Source organism: Gigantopelta aegis, chromosome 10 (genome assembly GCF_016097555.1).
Source record: "Gigantopelta aegis isolate Gae_Host chromosome 10, Gae_host_genome, whole genome shotgun sequence".
Lineage (NCBI taxonomy): Eukaryota > Metazoa > Mollusca > Gastropoda > Neomphalida > Peltospiridae > Gigantopelta > Gigantopelta aegis.
In genome coordinates this window covers 73480009-73491894 of record NC_054708.1, presented here as the reverse complement: position 1 = coordinate 73491894, position 11886 = coordinate 73480009, and the positions used below count along the sequence as shown (strand labels likewise).

At 41.3% G+C, this 11886-nt stretch overlaps 1 protein-coding gene across 3 annotated transcripts; it reads left to right on the top strand.

The window, feature by feature from the left end:
- The first annotated feature begins 4983 nt into the window (after positions 1 to 4983).
- On the top strand, positions 4984 to 11860 carry LOC121382701 (ankyrin repeat and SOCS box protein 13-like). Of its 3 annotated transcripts, none has more exons than XM_041512242.1 (2): positions 4984 to 5105; positions 10254 to 11860. In XM_041512242.1, the coding sequence occupies exon 2, from the start codon at positions 10271 to 10273 to the stop codon at positions 11375 to 11377; it is 1107 nt and encodes a 368-aa protein (XP_041368176.1). In that variant the 5' UTR covers positions 4984 to 5105; positions 10254 to 10270; the 3' UTR covers positions 11378 to 11860. The 3 variants fall into 3 exon arrangements, with proteins under 3 accessions (XP_041368176.1, XP_041368177.1, XP_041368175.1); XM_041512243.1 differs by lacking the exon at positions 4984 to 5105 and adding an exon at positions 5781 to 5903; XM_041512241.1 differs by lacking the exon at positions 4984 to 5105 and adding an exon at positions 8569 to 8773.
- Positions 11861 to 11886: the final 26 nt, after the last annotated feature.

Sequence of the window (11886 nt, the reverse complement as noted above, 5' to 3'; positions counted from 1 at the left end):
TGTGTGTGTTTAGGCCTTACGCATTCCTTGTTATCTTTTCCTTACTGTTTTCCTTGTAACGGAGAATCTCGACTGACTGTAGAATCCCACTTGAGCCGTATTGCAATATACGTTGCACAGTCTTCTGGCGTTAATCGTGTGTTACCCAGGACTGAATATATTCGCACGTTAATTAAATCACCACTCTGATCCTGGTCGTGATCCAAACAACGAAGGTCTTACTTTCTCAGTGACCAGACACATTATAAAGCGTGCTGATCCGGGTGGGTGCGTCCATCCGGGCACGTTACGAACCTGTTACATCCTCGGGCACAGAGTCTGACTTTTGCCAGAACCGTGTTTGGCTCATGACGTAATTATAAGTGGAGTTGGCAGTATCAATTAGCCGACTGATGGTCAGATTGAAGCTTAAGAAGCATTCTCAAAGCGTGACTTACTGTAACGACAGAGTTGTCTCACGAGAAGACGTACCTGTTACTATTTTATGAGTATACAACCGGCCTCGGTGGCGTCGTGGTTAAGCCATCGGACATAAGGCTGGTAGAAACAGGGTTCGCAGCCCGGTACCGGTTCCGATCCAGAGTGAGTTTTAACAACTCAATGGGTACGTGTTAGGCCACTACACCCTCTTCTCTCTCACTAACCAGTAACCCACTGTCCTGGACAGACAGCCAACATAGCTGAGGGACAGCTTGCATTAACCTTAATTGGATATAAGCACGAAAATGAATTGAAATTGAAATTATGAGTATACAAATAATTGTTACAGAAAAAGAAAGAAATATTTGCTTGATAAAATTTTAACGACACTTGGTCAAGAGGGAAAAGAAAACCTGCTGCTATACACAGAAAGCCCTACCGAACAACAGCAATGGCTATTTTTTATTCACCTTCCCACAGGCAGGACAGCACATAACACGGTATTTGACTTGCCTGTCCTGGGGAACTGGAAGAGACGAGTGCGATCAAAACTTTTTATGACATATCCTGCTCGTTTTGTTGTAAGAGAATCAAAATACTCGGGAATAAAACACATGGCCCACACCTAGTCTCATGAACATACTGTTCATTCCGCAAACACATAGAAGCCAACGCTATTTTGTGCTCAGATGACAGTCGTTCTGAATGCGCCATTAAAGGCCGTGGCATGTGCTATCCTGACCGTGGGATGATGCATATAAAAGACCCTTGTACTAATGGAACAATGTACCGGGAAACCTCTCTAAGACTATATGTCAGAATTACCAGATGTTTGACATCAAATAGCCGAAGATTAATAAATCAATGTGCTCTAGTGGTGTTGTTAATCAAAAGAAACATTCTGAATGCGTCACGTTGATATTAAGACTGGTCTAATAAAGGTTCATCTAGGACACGCAAAAACATTAATTTCTGTTAGATCTATAAATGGAAACTTAATACGAAGTAGCCTACTGGTATGATCTGATTTCATTTAGCCATGGTTATTCTTACACGTCGCGCCGTGACAACGCACCTTTAGGTCAGTTGGACAGGATAACTTGATACCATCTGCCCGTAAGCGTTTTTATACCACATTGTCTGATAGTAACAATGAGTAAACGTTTTACTTAGGTTATTTTCGGAAACAGGTTTGAAAATTTAACAAATTTCTAAAGTAAAAGTTTGTTTTGTTTAACAAAAAAAAACCAAGAAAAAAAAACAAAAAACAAAAAAAAACCATTAGTAGCAAGGGATCTTTTATATGCTCTATCCCACAGACACGAAAGCACATACCACGGCCTTTGACCAGCTGTGGTGCACTGGCTGGAACAGAAAAATCCAATCAGTTGAATGTATCCACCGAAGTGGTTCGATCCTGCGACGCAAGAAACTCCCGCGAACACTCAACCGACTGAACTAGGTCCTGCTCTGTTTGTTTAACCGAACCACTAGACAACATTAATTTATTAATCATCGCCTATTATATATCAAACTGACATGAACCATGACCTTTGATATGCCAGTTGTAGAACACTGGATCATCTGAAAATAGAAATATCAGGGCCCACGGAGTGTATTTGAAACGTGCGTGTGTCAGTGCACTGTTCGGGGCGGGGGGTGGTGAGGGTGGAGTTAAAATACATGTATTTGAGGGCTAAACCTGTTACGTGGGTTTGAATGAATGAATGAATGAATGTTTAACGACACCCCAGTACAAAAATACACATCGGCGTGAATTCGAGGGAATGTTTCGCCGAGAAATGTTTGAATTTTAAATTTAAGTTAAAATAGGCATTTCCATCTCCCTGAGGAGAATAACAGGGGACAGGGGTGGGGATGGTCCCCGCGCCCCACCCTGTTCCGAGGCCCTTGATTATAGGTCACGTATACTCGTTTTGTTTTACTAGGGGGAATAATGAAAGAGGGACTTTAAAGGTAGGGTCAACTCAAAGAAGAGCCTTATGTGTTGGAAAGATGCATACCCGAACCACCAACACATACTAACACTTTAACAAATGAAAAACGCGTAATTTCAGAATTCATATAAAAACATGATTATTCCGCTAACTGGGGGCAGCCATTTTGCTTCGTTTTTGTGAAGTCCGGTGGTATAGCTTGGGGCGAAGTGACGTCAGCTCTGTGCAACTCCTCTATGCACAGTGTAAACAAACGCTCTAATTTACGACAAGGCGCTTCGCTTTCATCAACCTGATTTGTAAAACAACATAAATGACTTGATAGTATAATAAACTACTTAACTAAATATATTTCAATTTGCATCAATAGAACGAAAAACAGTTATAGTAGTTTTCTTTTTTTTTAAAAACAAAGAAAAATGCATATTATTAGGCCTATTGGTAGGGTACGTTCGAGCAAAAACGACCACTCACGATACCCAAGTGATACCTTTCGTTTCTTTGAAACGACGTAATTGATAAGTTTTGTGATTTTAGATGGGAAAGTCTACTTAATCAAGGGTTTTACTGAATTACTTACAGTAATAAAACAGGACGGCTGATAATGGCTATTACGATTTGAGGGGTATCCGTGCGGTTATCACACAATACCCTGTGATCTTAGTAAAAGAGGCACGTCTTATTAAGGTGTCTAGACACAGTATCTGGGGACCGTCTAAATATACACCTGCCAATCAGGAACCACAGGTACAGGCCACGGAAAGAAAAGACCAATTAACCAAGAAAACACTCCGACTATTGTTTCAGTACATGGGTTAATTTATGTACAAAACATAATACAATTATTTCAACACTTTGACAATGGTGGTTTATTTTGTATTAAAAAATAATATATAATTGTTGCTGGCTTACTGGGATGGCTATTATTACAGAACATTGCGATGTATCTGCAAAAATCAGGTATGTTTAGTTTTTTCAGCTCGAAGACTAATTCCTGACGTGACACGTTAGGTATTACGTAACCACCAGCTCGCCAGAGGGCGTATTCACTGGGATGGTACAAAATGGCTGCGCCCGTTATATATAACAGCCGTCACATTTACTCGTTTTATTAATTAACTATACGATTATACTTGTTGATATTAAGCAATAATGTGCATTATATATCGTTGAATATGCATACCAGGTCAAATGCCTTAATTGTCCCCTCCTCCAACGATATTTGGAGTGTGTACATGTGTGCATAAGCATAGGAGACGACTGCTGAAGAAAAGCCTCAAATTCGGGCAAAATTATAAAGATATTCGGGCAAAATGTGCAAACCTGAGACCTTTTCACCATGCATTTCCATCATCCTAACCACAGTATTAGTTGTAATACATGCGTGGAGATTTGTTTGCAACCTATATAGCTGTTTGGCAGTAATACTAAAATGAATAAATATTGTTATCCAGATTCGGACAAAAATCAGCTTACCCCCACTTATAAACATGGAAGCCTGTGTGTGTATGTTTATGTATGTGGTGTGTGTGTGTGTGTGTGTGCGCGCGCGCGCGTGTGTAGGCCCCTATGTGTGTGTGAAGGTGTGTGTGTGTGTTTGAAAGTGTGTGTAAAGATGTCGAGTGCGTAAAAGTGTCTGTGTGTGTTTGTGTGTGTATGTCTATGTGTCTGTGTGTGTGTGTGTGTGTGTGTGTGTGTGTGTGAATATATATATGTGTGTGTGTGTGTGTGTGTGTGTGTGTGTGAAGGTGTGTGTGTGTCTGTGTGTTAATATATGTGGGTATGTATGAAGGTGTGTAGGTATGTGTGTGTGTTTGTGTGGTGTGTGTGTGTGTGAGAGAAGGTATATGAGTGTGTATGTGTGTGTGCGTGTGTATGAAGGCGTGTGTGTGTGTGTGTGTGTGTGTGTGTGTGTGTGTGAAGGTATGTGGAGTATCTCTCTAGTGGATGGGGGACACAGTCTCTAGTGACGGCCACAGGCCTAATTGTTATCTTTATTTATATGAAGTTGGATCAAATTGATTCCCGTACTTTTGTTTTCAAAGTGGGTGGGGGAATGCACAATCCATATCTAACACGGGTGTAGGAAGGTGCCAAAACGTGCATGTGTGTGTATATATATGTGTGTGTGTGTGTGTGTATGTGTGTGTGTATGTGTGTGTGTGTGTGCATGTGTGTGTATATATATGTGTGTGTGTGCACGTGTGTGTGTGTGTGTGTGTGTGCACGTGTGTGTGTGTGTGTGTGTATGTGTGTGTGCACGTGTGTGTGTGCACGTGTGTGTGTGTGTGGCTGGCCACATGCCTCCCCTCCTTTGCCCACGCTTCCTACGCCAGAGTCTAGCGTAAAAAGGATAAGTTTGTCTTCTCAAACTAGACTAGACGAGAATCGTCGTATGCATAGGCATACGACCCTAGGTATAGTTGACGTTTTAGAAGAGGGATGTCACAACATTGTTTTAGGCCTACCCCTATGACCAAGATAACCTCACTTTTAATTTAAGACTCTACGTGAATATTTGATTGAATTTCACCTCTGAGTAATTGGAAGGTCACCACAAAGAAAAACATGTCCTCCGGGTAGTGACGTCATTTTACGTCATTTCCCCCATCGATTTATTCAATCATAACCATCGCGTTTAATTTAATAATATTACGACAATCAGAATACACGCAATATCGCCTGACTTAGCCAGCTGACACGAGAAGAGATAGCAATCTCGAAGTGGTAAATATAATATATGTGCTATTACTATTACCTGAGCTTACTTTTCACTCGTTACGGAGTTAATACCAAACAGACCTACCGCTTAAAGACACATTAACCTAAAACATGCACCATTCCACACCGCCTTTGATATACCAATCGTGGTGCACTGGTTGGAGCGAGAAGTAACCCGATGGGTCCACCGACGGTGATCGATCCTAAACCGATCGCACATCAGACAAGCACTTTAAATGGGCTCCTTCCCGACCTAGGCACATATCTAGGCGTACGGGCTTCCAATCCCCGCACCCGTCTCGTACGATTATGCAGTAACAAAATAATAATTGTATTGCCGTACGTCACACATCCCCATCCCCAAGCCCCACCCGCCCGCACCCCCCGTGTGATCGGTCCTCGACTCATTCATTTCAGCTTATATTCGTGTTTATATCCAATTAAGGTTCAAGCACGCTGTCCTGGGCACACACCTCAACTATCTGGGCTGTCTGTCCAGAACTGTGGGCTAATTGTTAGTTGGTTAGTGGTTAGTGAGAGAGAAAGAGGGTGTACCCACTGAGCCGTTAAGAATTCGCTCTGGGTTGGAGCCGGTACCGGGCTGCGAACCCTGTACCTACCAGCTTTCGGTCCTGGAAGAGACATTACTGATCAATGGCTTTGTGATCTTAGCAGCTTGTGATGCGGTCGACACGGCAACGACATTTCACTGAAAGTATCGATCGTCAATCCCAACTGTCTTTTCTGTTTGTCTCCCTCCTATGACGATGTTTCTTCTACAGTGTTATCTCGTCTGCGCTGGCGGTGAGTAGATTCGTTGTCTTTCAAAATGCTCTAAAATTAAATCTTTGTTGCTGATAGTGTTCGTCAATACTAATACTGTCTGTGTGTTACAATTGTCAGAGGGTTGTTTGTGTACGATTCGTGAACGGAATACGATAATGTTATTGGATTTCTCATCGATTAGCTGTGCTGATGATGCCGCTCTGTAATCAGTTTTCATTGTCTTGCATCGTGCCGTGTTATGCATCGTTCAGACAATGGACCACATGGTTATTACATAGTATAAAGGAACACAATAATATTTAGATTGTTTATAGAATAAGGGAGAAAACACCCCACCCGTCTAAAAAACAACCCACAGAAACGAAAACAAAGCAAAAACAAAAACAATTCGTCGACGTAATTGAGTGTGTACTAACTACTTACTGAACAGTAAATTTGGCCATTTCTGAAAGTACAATTTCTGTCTATCCCAGTATAACCCCCCCCCCTCTCTCTCTCTCTCTCTCTCTCTCTCTCTCTCTCTCTCTCTCGACAAACAGACAGACAGACGAGACACACACACACACACACACACACACACACACACAGATTTCGTCTTCCATTAAAGTTATAGTATCATGGATAATACGGCTCATTTTTGCCATATACTGGATGGTATATGGAAATTATAGTCTAATACTAATTTTATCGTCTAACACATTTCCGTTGTTTTACCACAGAACAAATTCAAAAGCAATATTTTCGGCTATTTTACGCAACATGAAATGAGAATAGATTTACCTTTGTCTTCCGCTATCCCTAGTTACCATCATTGGAGGGGGGGGGGCATGGGGGGATGACTCCCCAATCAGACCTACCCCCCCCCCCCCCACCATGTTATATATTTTCAGCTATCCCCTAACATGACTCATAGACAATGTGGTCCCCCAATGTGGGTGTCTCCCCCAATATATAACTATACTACTCAGATTTCGCTGGGGATATTTGAAAGAAAAATCATGTAAGTAAAGCAACTGCTTTTATTGTGTTCGATGGATGATTTAATTACAGCATGTATTACTATGGTGATGTGTGGAACAGGTCAACCCCTGAAATTAATAAAATGTATACGGCAAAAAACATGCCGTGGAGAATTAAACCCTCCACGGCAATCTCCACTGCATTGCCGATTGCGGTGGGCAATTGCACGTTCAAATCGCCTAGTCTTAGCTTAAATATGTGTACAGATTGTTAGTCATGACATATATTGATATATCCCTAGCGAAAAGTTGAGTAATATATTTACAGTTCTCATGTCAGCGAGCGAACCAAAACTAAAAATTAATCAACTTGACTTCGTCTTGTCAATAAATCTCAAGCGACTTCGGTGTCGCCTTATAAAATATAGTTACCACTTGCAGTGTGCACAGTCGCGTACGAATGGCAAAGAACACGAGGAATACCTATTCATAGATAATAATTAAGTGTTAAATATCTGAGCGTTCAAAGCGCCACTGGCTCGTTTAGCACATACCACACCCGTGTCTGTCGCTGAAAATAAAATGTGCTACTCACTGTTGAAGCGTATAACCTTTCAGTAATTTTATTGTTTATTTTGTATAATAGTATATTCAGTTCTTAAAAAATAAATTACAGGAATTTACTTGCCAGATGAAACATTTGATGACAACAAACATTGTCGTAATTATCACCAATGGAAGGACCGATATCCTTCACTGTGCTATTAAAAGTTGGGTGAACTTTGAACTATGACCGGGTGTTTGCCGTTTTAATATATTGCTATGTTAACTGTAACCTGTAACCATGAGAATGAACACGCCGGGTTTGGTGAACAGGAACCAGCGTGGTATACAGTATTCCAAGTGTTCGGCTAATAACAACAACACCTGTCCGTTCTGGGCTGCCGTAATCGAACAAATACTAGGGTAGCTGGGGGCCAAAAGGTCAACTTTCATAACAGAAGATGAAAGTAATATTACGTATCGAATTGTGTTAGAGTGACGGGTGCCATATACACCTGGTACCATTGCCATTGATTGCTAGTGGATCAGGTAATGAGTACATATAGGTAATATTTGGAACCAGGTGTGTTTGTGTGCGTGTGTGTGTGTCTCTCTCTCTGTCTGTCTCTCTCTCTCTCTCTCTCTCTCTCTCTTTCTCTCTCTCTCTGTTTATTCGTGTGAGAGTTTATATATATGTTATACACACACACACACACACACACACACCACACATATATATATATATATATATATTATATATATATATATATATATATATATATGTGTGTGTGTGTGTGTGTGTGTGTGTGTGTGTGTATATGTGTGAAGAGAGCACGGAAAAAAGAAAGACAGAGACAGAATGATATGGAGAGAGAGAGAGAGAGAGAGAGAGAGAGAGAGAGAGAGAGAGAGAGAGAGAGAGAGAGAGAGAGAGAGATGGAGGACCGACGGAGAAAAAGAATGTAGATAGAAAAAGAACCAACATAATCCAGCTAGACGGGATTAAAATCTATATCGCAGCACTTGTACATAGTACTTAGAATAACTCAAAGTATCTGACCACAGAAACTAAAAGCTGACAAAGCAGTGTCATGCATGGTACACTATTTGGGTTATCGCCTGTTCAGTATGAATATAAAGACATACATGAGTACGTATCAACGTGTTCCTACATGCGCTCACCTGAAGTCCAGTGTCACTCGCGTATTATCAGCCGCTTTCGCTCCATTTGAGCAAACAATTATTCTGCGCCATAAAATCGACAGGTTGGTGGACTAAGCTGGCCTGTTGGGTCAACCTACGCCAAAAGGCATTAAATGTCAAGCCCATCTATTCGAGGCAGTTTAAATTGAAGTGATATATGCCAGTTACTGGGAGCCAAATAAGGTAAACTTTAATGTCGTGTTTATTTATAAATCTTATACTATGAAGTTTCATGTAATATTATGTGCAAAGTTTAAAGAGATTGTCCTGTTTGCTGCTATTTTATCACGTTTCCGTCTAACAGTAACAGAGTTTTTCTAACGATTGAAATTACATATTATATTTACATTTTGTTTTATTTAGAATATCAGTGTCTGTATATACTAGGTGGTTTTGTTCGTACTAAAGTTGTTTTAGCCCAAACTGGAGTTTACTTCTCAATAATTTCGTACTTTAAAAAACCCATATACATATGTAGTTATTAGGAAATAAAACGAAAATTGAGTTACCACAAACATTAGGACGACCAGAAACAATGTATTATTTAAGATATATGTTTAGTAATTAAAAATGCTTCATAACGTGTATTAGTCAGTACATAGTACAGTGGCAGCAAACTCTTAACGACACCACTAGAGCACATTGATTTATTAATCATCGGCTACTGGATGTCAAACATATGGTCATTCTGACACTGGTGTTTTTTAGAGGAAACCCACTGTCGCCACATAGGCTACTCTTTTACGACAAGCAGCAAGGGATCTTTTATTTGCGCTTACCACAGGCAGGATAGCACAAACCATGGCCTTTGTTGAACCAGTTATGGATCACTGGTCGGTGCAAGTGGTTTACACCTACCCATTGAGCCTTGCGGAGCACTCACTCGGGGTTTGGAGTCGGTATCTGGATTAAAAATCCCATGCCTCGACTGGGATCCGAACCCAGTACCTACCAGCCTGTAGACCAAGGGCCTAACCATGACGCCACCGAGGCCGGTCACACACAAATAAGTGCATGGTCCTTATAATTTAAATCCTTTTTTATGTTCATGTAATTCTGACCTATTGTATAATTGATGGAGCAAACCGATCATAACAAATGATCGATGATAAAATACCAACCGATTCACAACACGTCTCTCTCTCTCTCTCTCTCTCTCTCTCTCTCTCTCTCTCTCTCTCTCTCTCTCTCTCTCTCTCTCTCTCTCTCTCTCTCAATAACCATACTTTAGATACTAAATAGTCGTAGTTTCATATTCTTACACCCGTGAAATGCCGGGGAGAATATCAATGCGTTGTTTACCATTCATATTCTGACCACACTGGCTAGTTAAGTACATAACAATATGCTACATGCGACATTCCGCATGCTAATACGATTCGCAGTAAATCAGCAGGTATTCAATGGAATTGCCGTGGGATTCACGCTATACTGAACAGTGGTACTTAAACTTTCCTGCAAGGTCAACAGCTCGGCAGCTGGCTCAATGATTAATCGGCATTTAAGAAATGACACAATTCCGACACACCTGGCATGTCCGAGATAAACAACGTGCAGGTCATGTTTGTGTTCATGTTTTCGTGTATTGTGTAGATCTAAATATTCAAAACGTTCAGCCTGTTCAACACGGTTACATTTGCTAAATCAGCATTTTTTTTTTCAGAATGACTTAAGAGCATCATGGTCGTGATTGGGAGCCAACAGTCTCATGACCCGGATGTTGCCCAATCAGAAGAGGACGACGAATTGAGCTTAGAACAAGCCGTGATTGACCAGAACGTCGATGACCTATCTCAAATGATGGAACGAGCGGCCGTCTCGGGCAGAAGCCACCATAGTGTCGTCAATAAAGCTCTGCTACTTTCTCCCGCATGCGCACGCGGAGGCACGGACGTCATACGCTTCCTGTTGTCGCGCGGCGCGGACTGCAACGCGTGCACGGAAATAGACGGCGAGCGTGTGTGGTCCGTTCTGCACCTGGTGGTCGTGCGCTCCGACCTGCCGTGTCTCCAAGTCCTGCTGCAGTGTGACAACATCGACAAGGATCCCACCAGTCGCTCGGGACAGACGCCCCTGATGATCGCCTGCTCTAACGCCTTTCTGCCAGGAGTCCAACTGCTGCTGGACAGCGGATGTGACGTAGACAAGGTCAACCCCGTGACCCCCAGCACCGCAGTTCACTCGGCGTTTGGCGTGGGCGTGCCCTTCCGGACGATCTGCTACAGCGCGTTCGAAACCTTTGAGCAGTTCCAGTGTTTCCAGTGTCTGGTAGAAGGTGGAGCGGATCTAGAAAGTAGAGATGAGTTAGGATTCGCGGCCATACATTACGCAGTAAGGATCAACCACATAGACGCTGTCAAGTTACTCGTCTCTAAGAACTGCGACCTAAATGCTACTGGAACCTTCCAACCCGGAACTTTCGATTCTGGTTCCATAGTGGAAGGAGTTCCTGTTACGCCGTTTCTCTTGGCAGTGCATTACGGACACTCCAGAATAGCAAAACTTTTGATTGATAGTGGTTGTGATTTTTACCAAAGTGATCATATTCTTAAATCTCTGGACGACAATACAATGTTAACATGGCTAAAAGGAGAGTTTAAGACTCCGCGGAAATTACGTGACATGACCAGAACATATATCAGACGACTTTTGGGAAAGACGATAAGAACAAGCGTTGATCGTCTGCCAATACCGGTGTTGCAGAAACAAAACTTGCTTCTGAATGATGTTCTGAATGATGAAGTCCAGATGTTCCCAGCTGTGTCATCAGAAACTACTAGACTCTAATGGCATGGAAACAATAAAGTAAAATGTGCAGCGCAATCTGTAGGTGCACATGGATTACGTTTTACTCATAGCTGAATAGATGAATTAACCACTTTTCTGCGATTTTCATTACAAAAATCGAAGAAATATTCACATCCTTCGCTTATGGGATCAGCAATTTTGCATAATATTGCAGCTGTAAATATGCAGAAAAAGATGTCAATTAATTATCGTAACATTATCAGTATATTTGAATGAAATGTAGACAGAAATTTCAAAGAATATGTCTAGAGTACATGTGTATATACAACCACTGTACTTGTATAATTAACAAGTTGAAATATATTTTAGAAATGTTACAAACGTGTTGTATATCACTTATATATCGTAAGTAAGTTGTTATGAAATTTATATAAAATATTCAGATATACGTGTATGTTATAATATATACATGTTTGTACTTCTATAATTAACAAGTAGAAATGTATTTTACAAGTGTAAACACGTGCTGAGTTTATCATTTGTAGCGC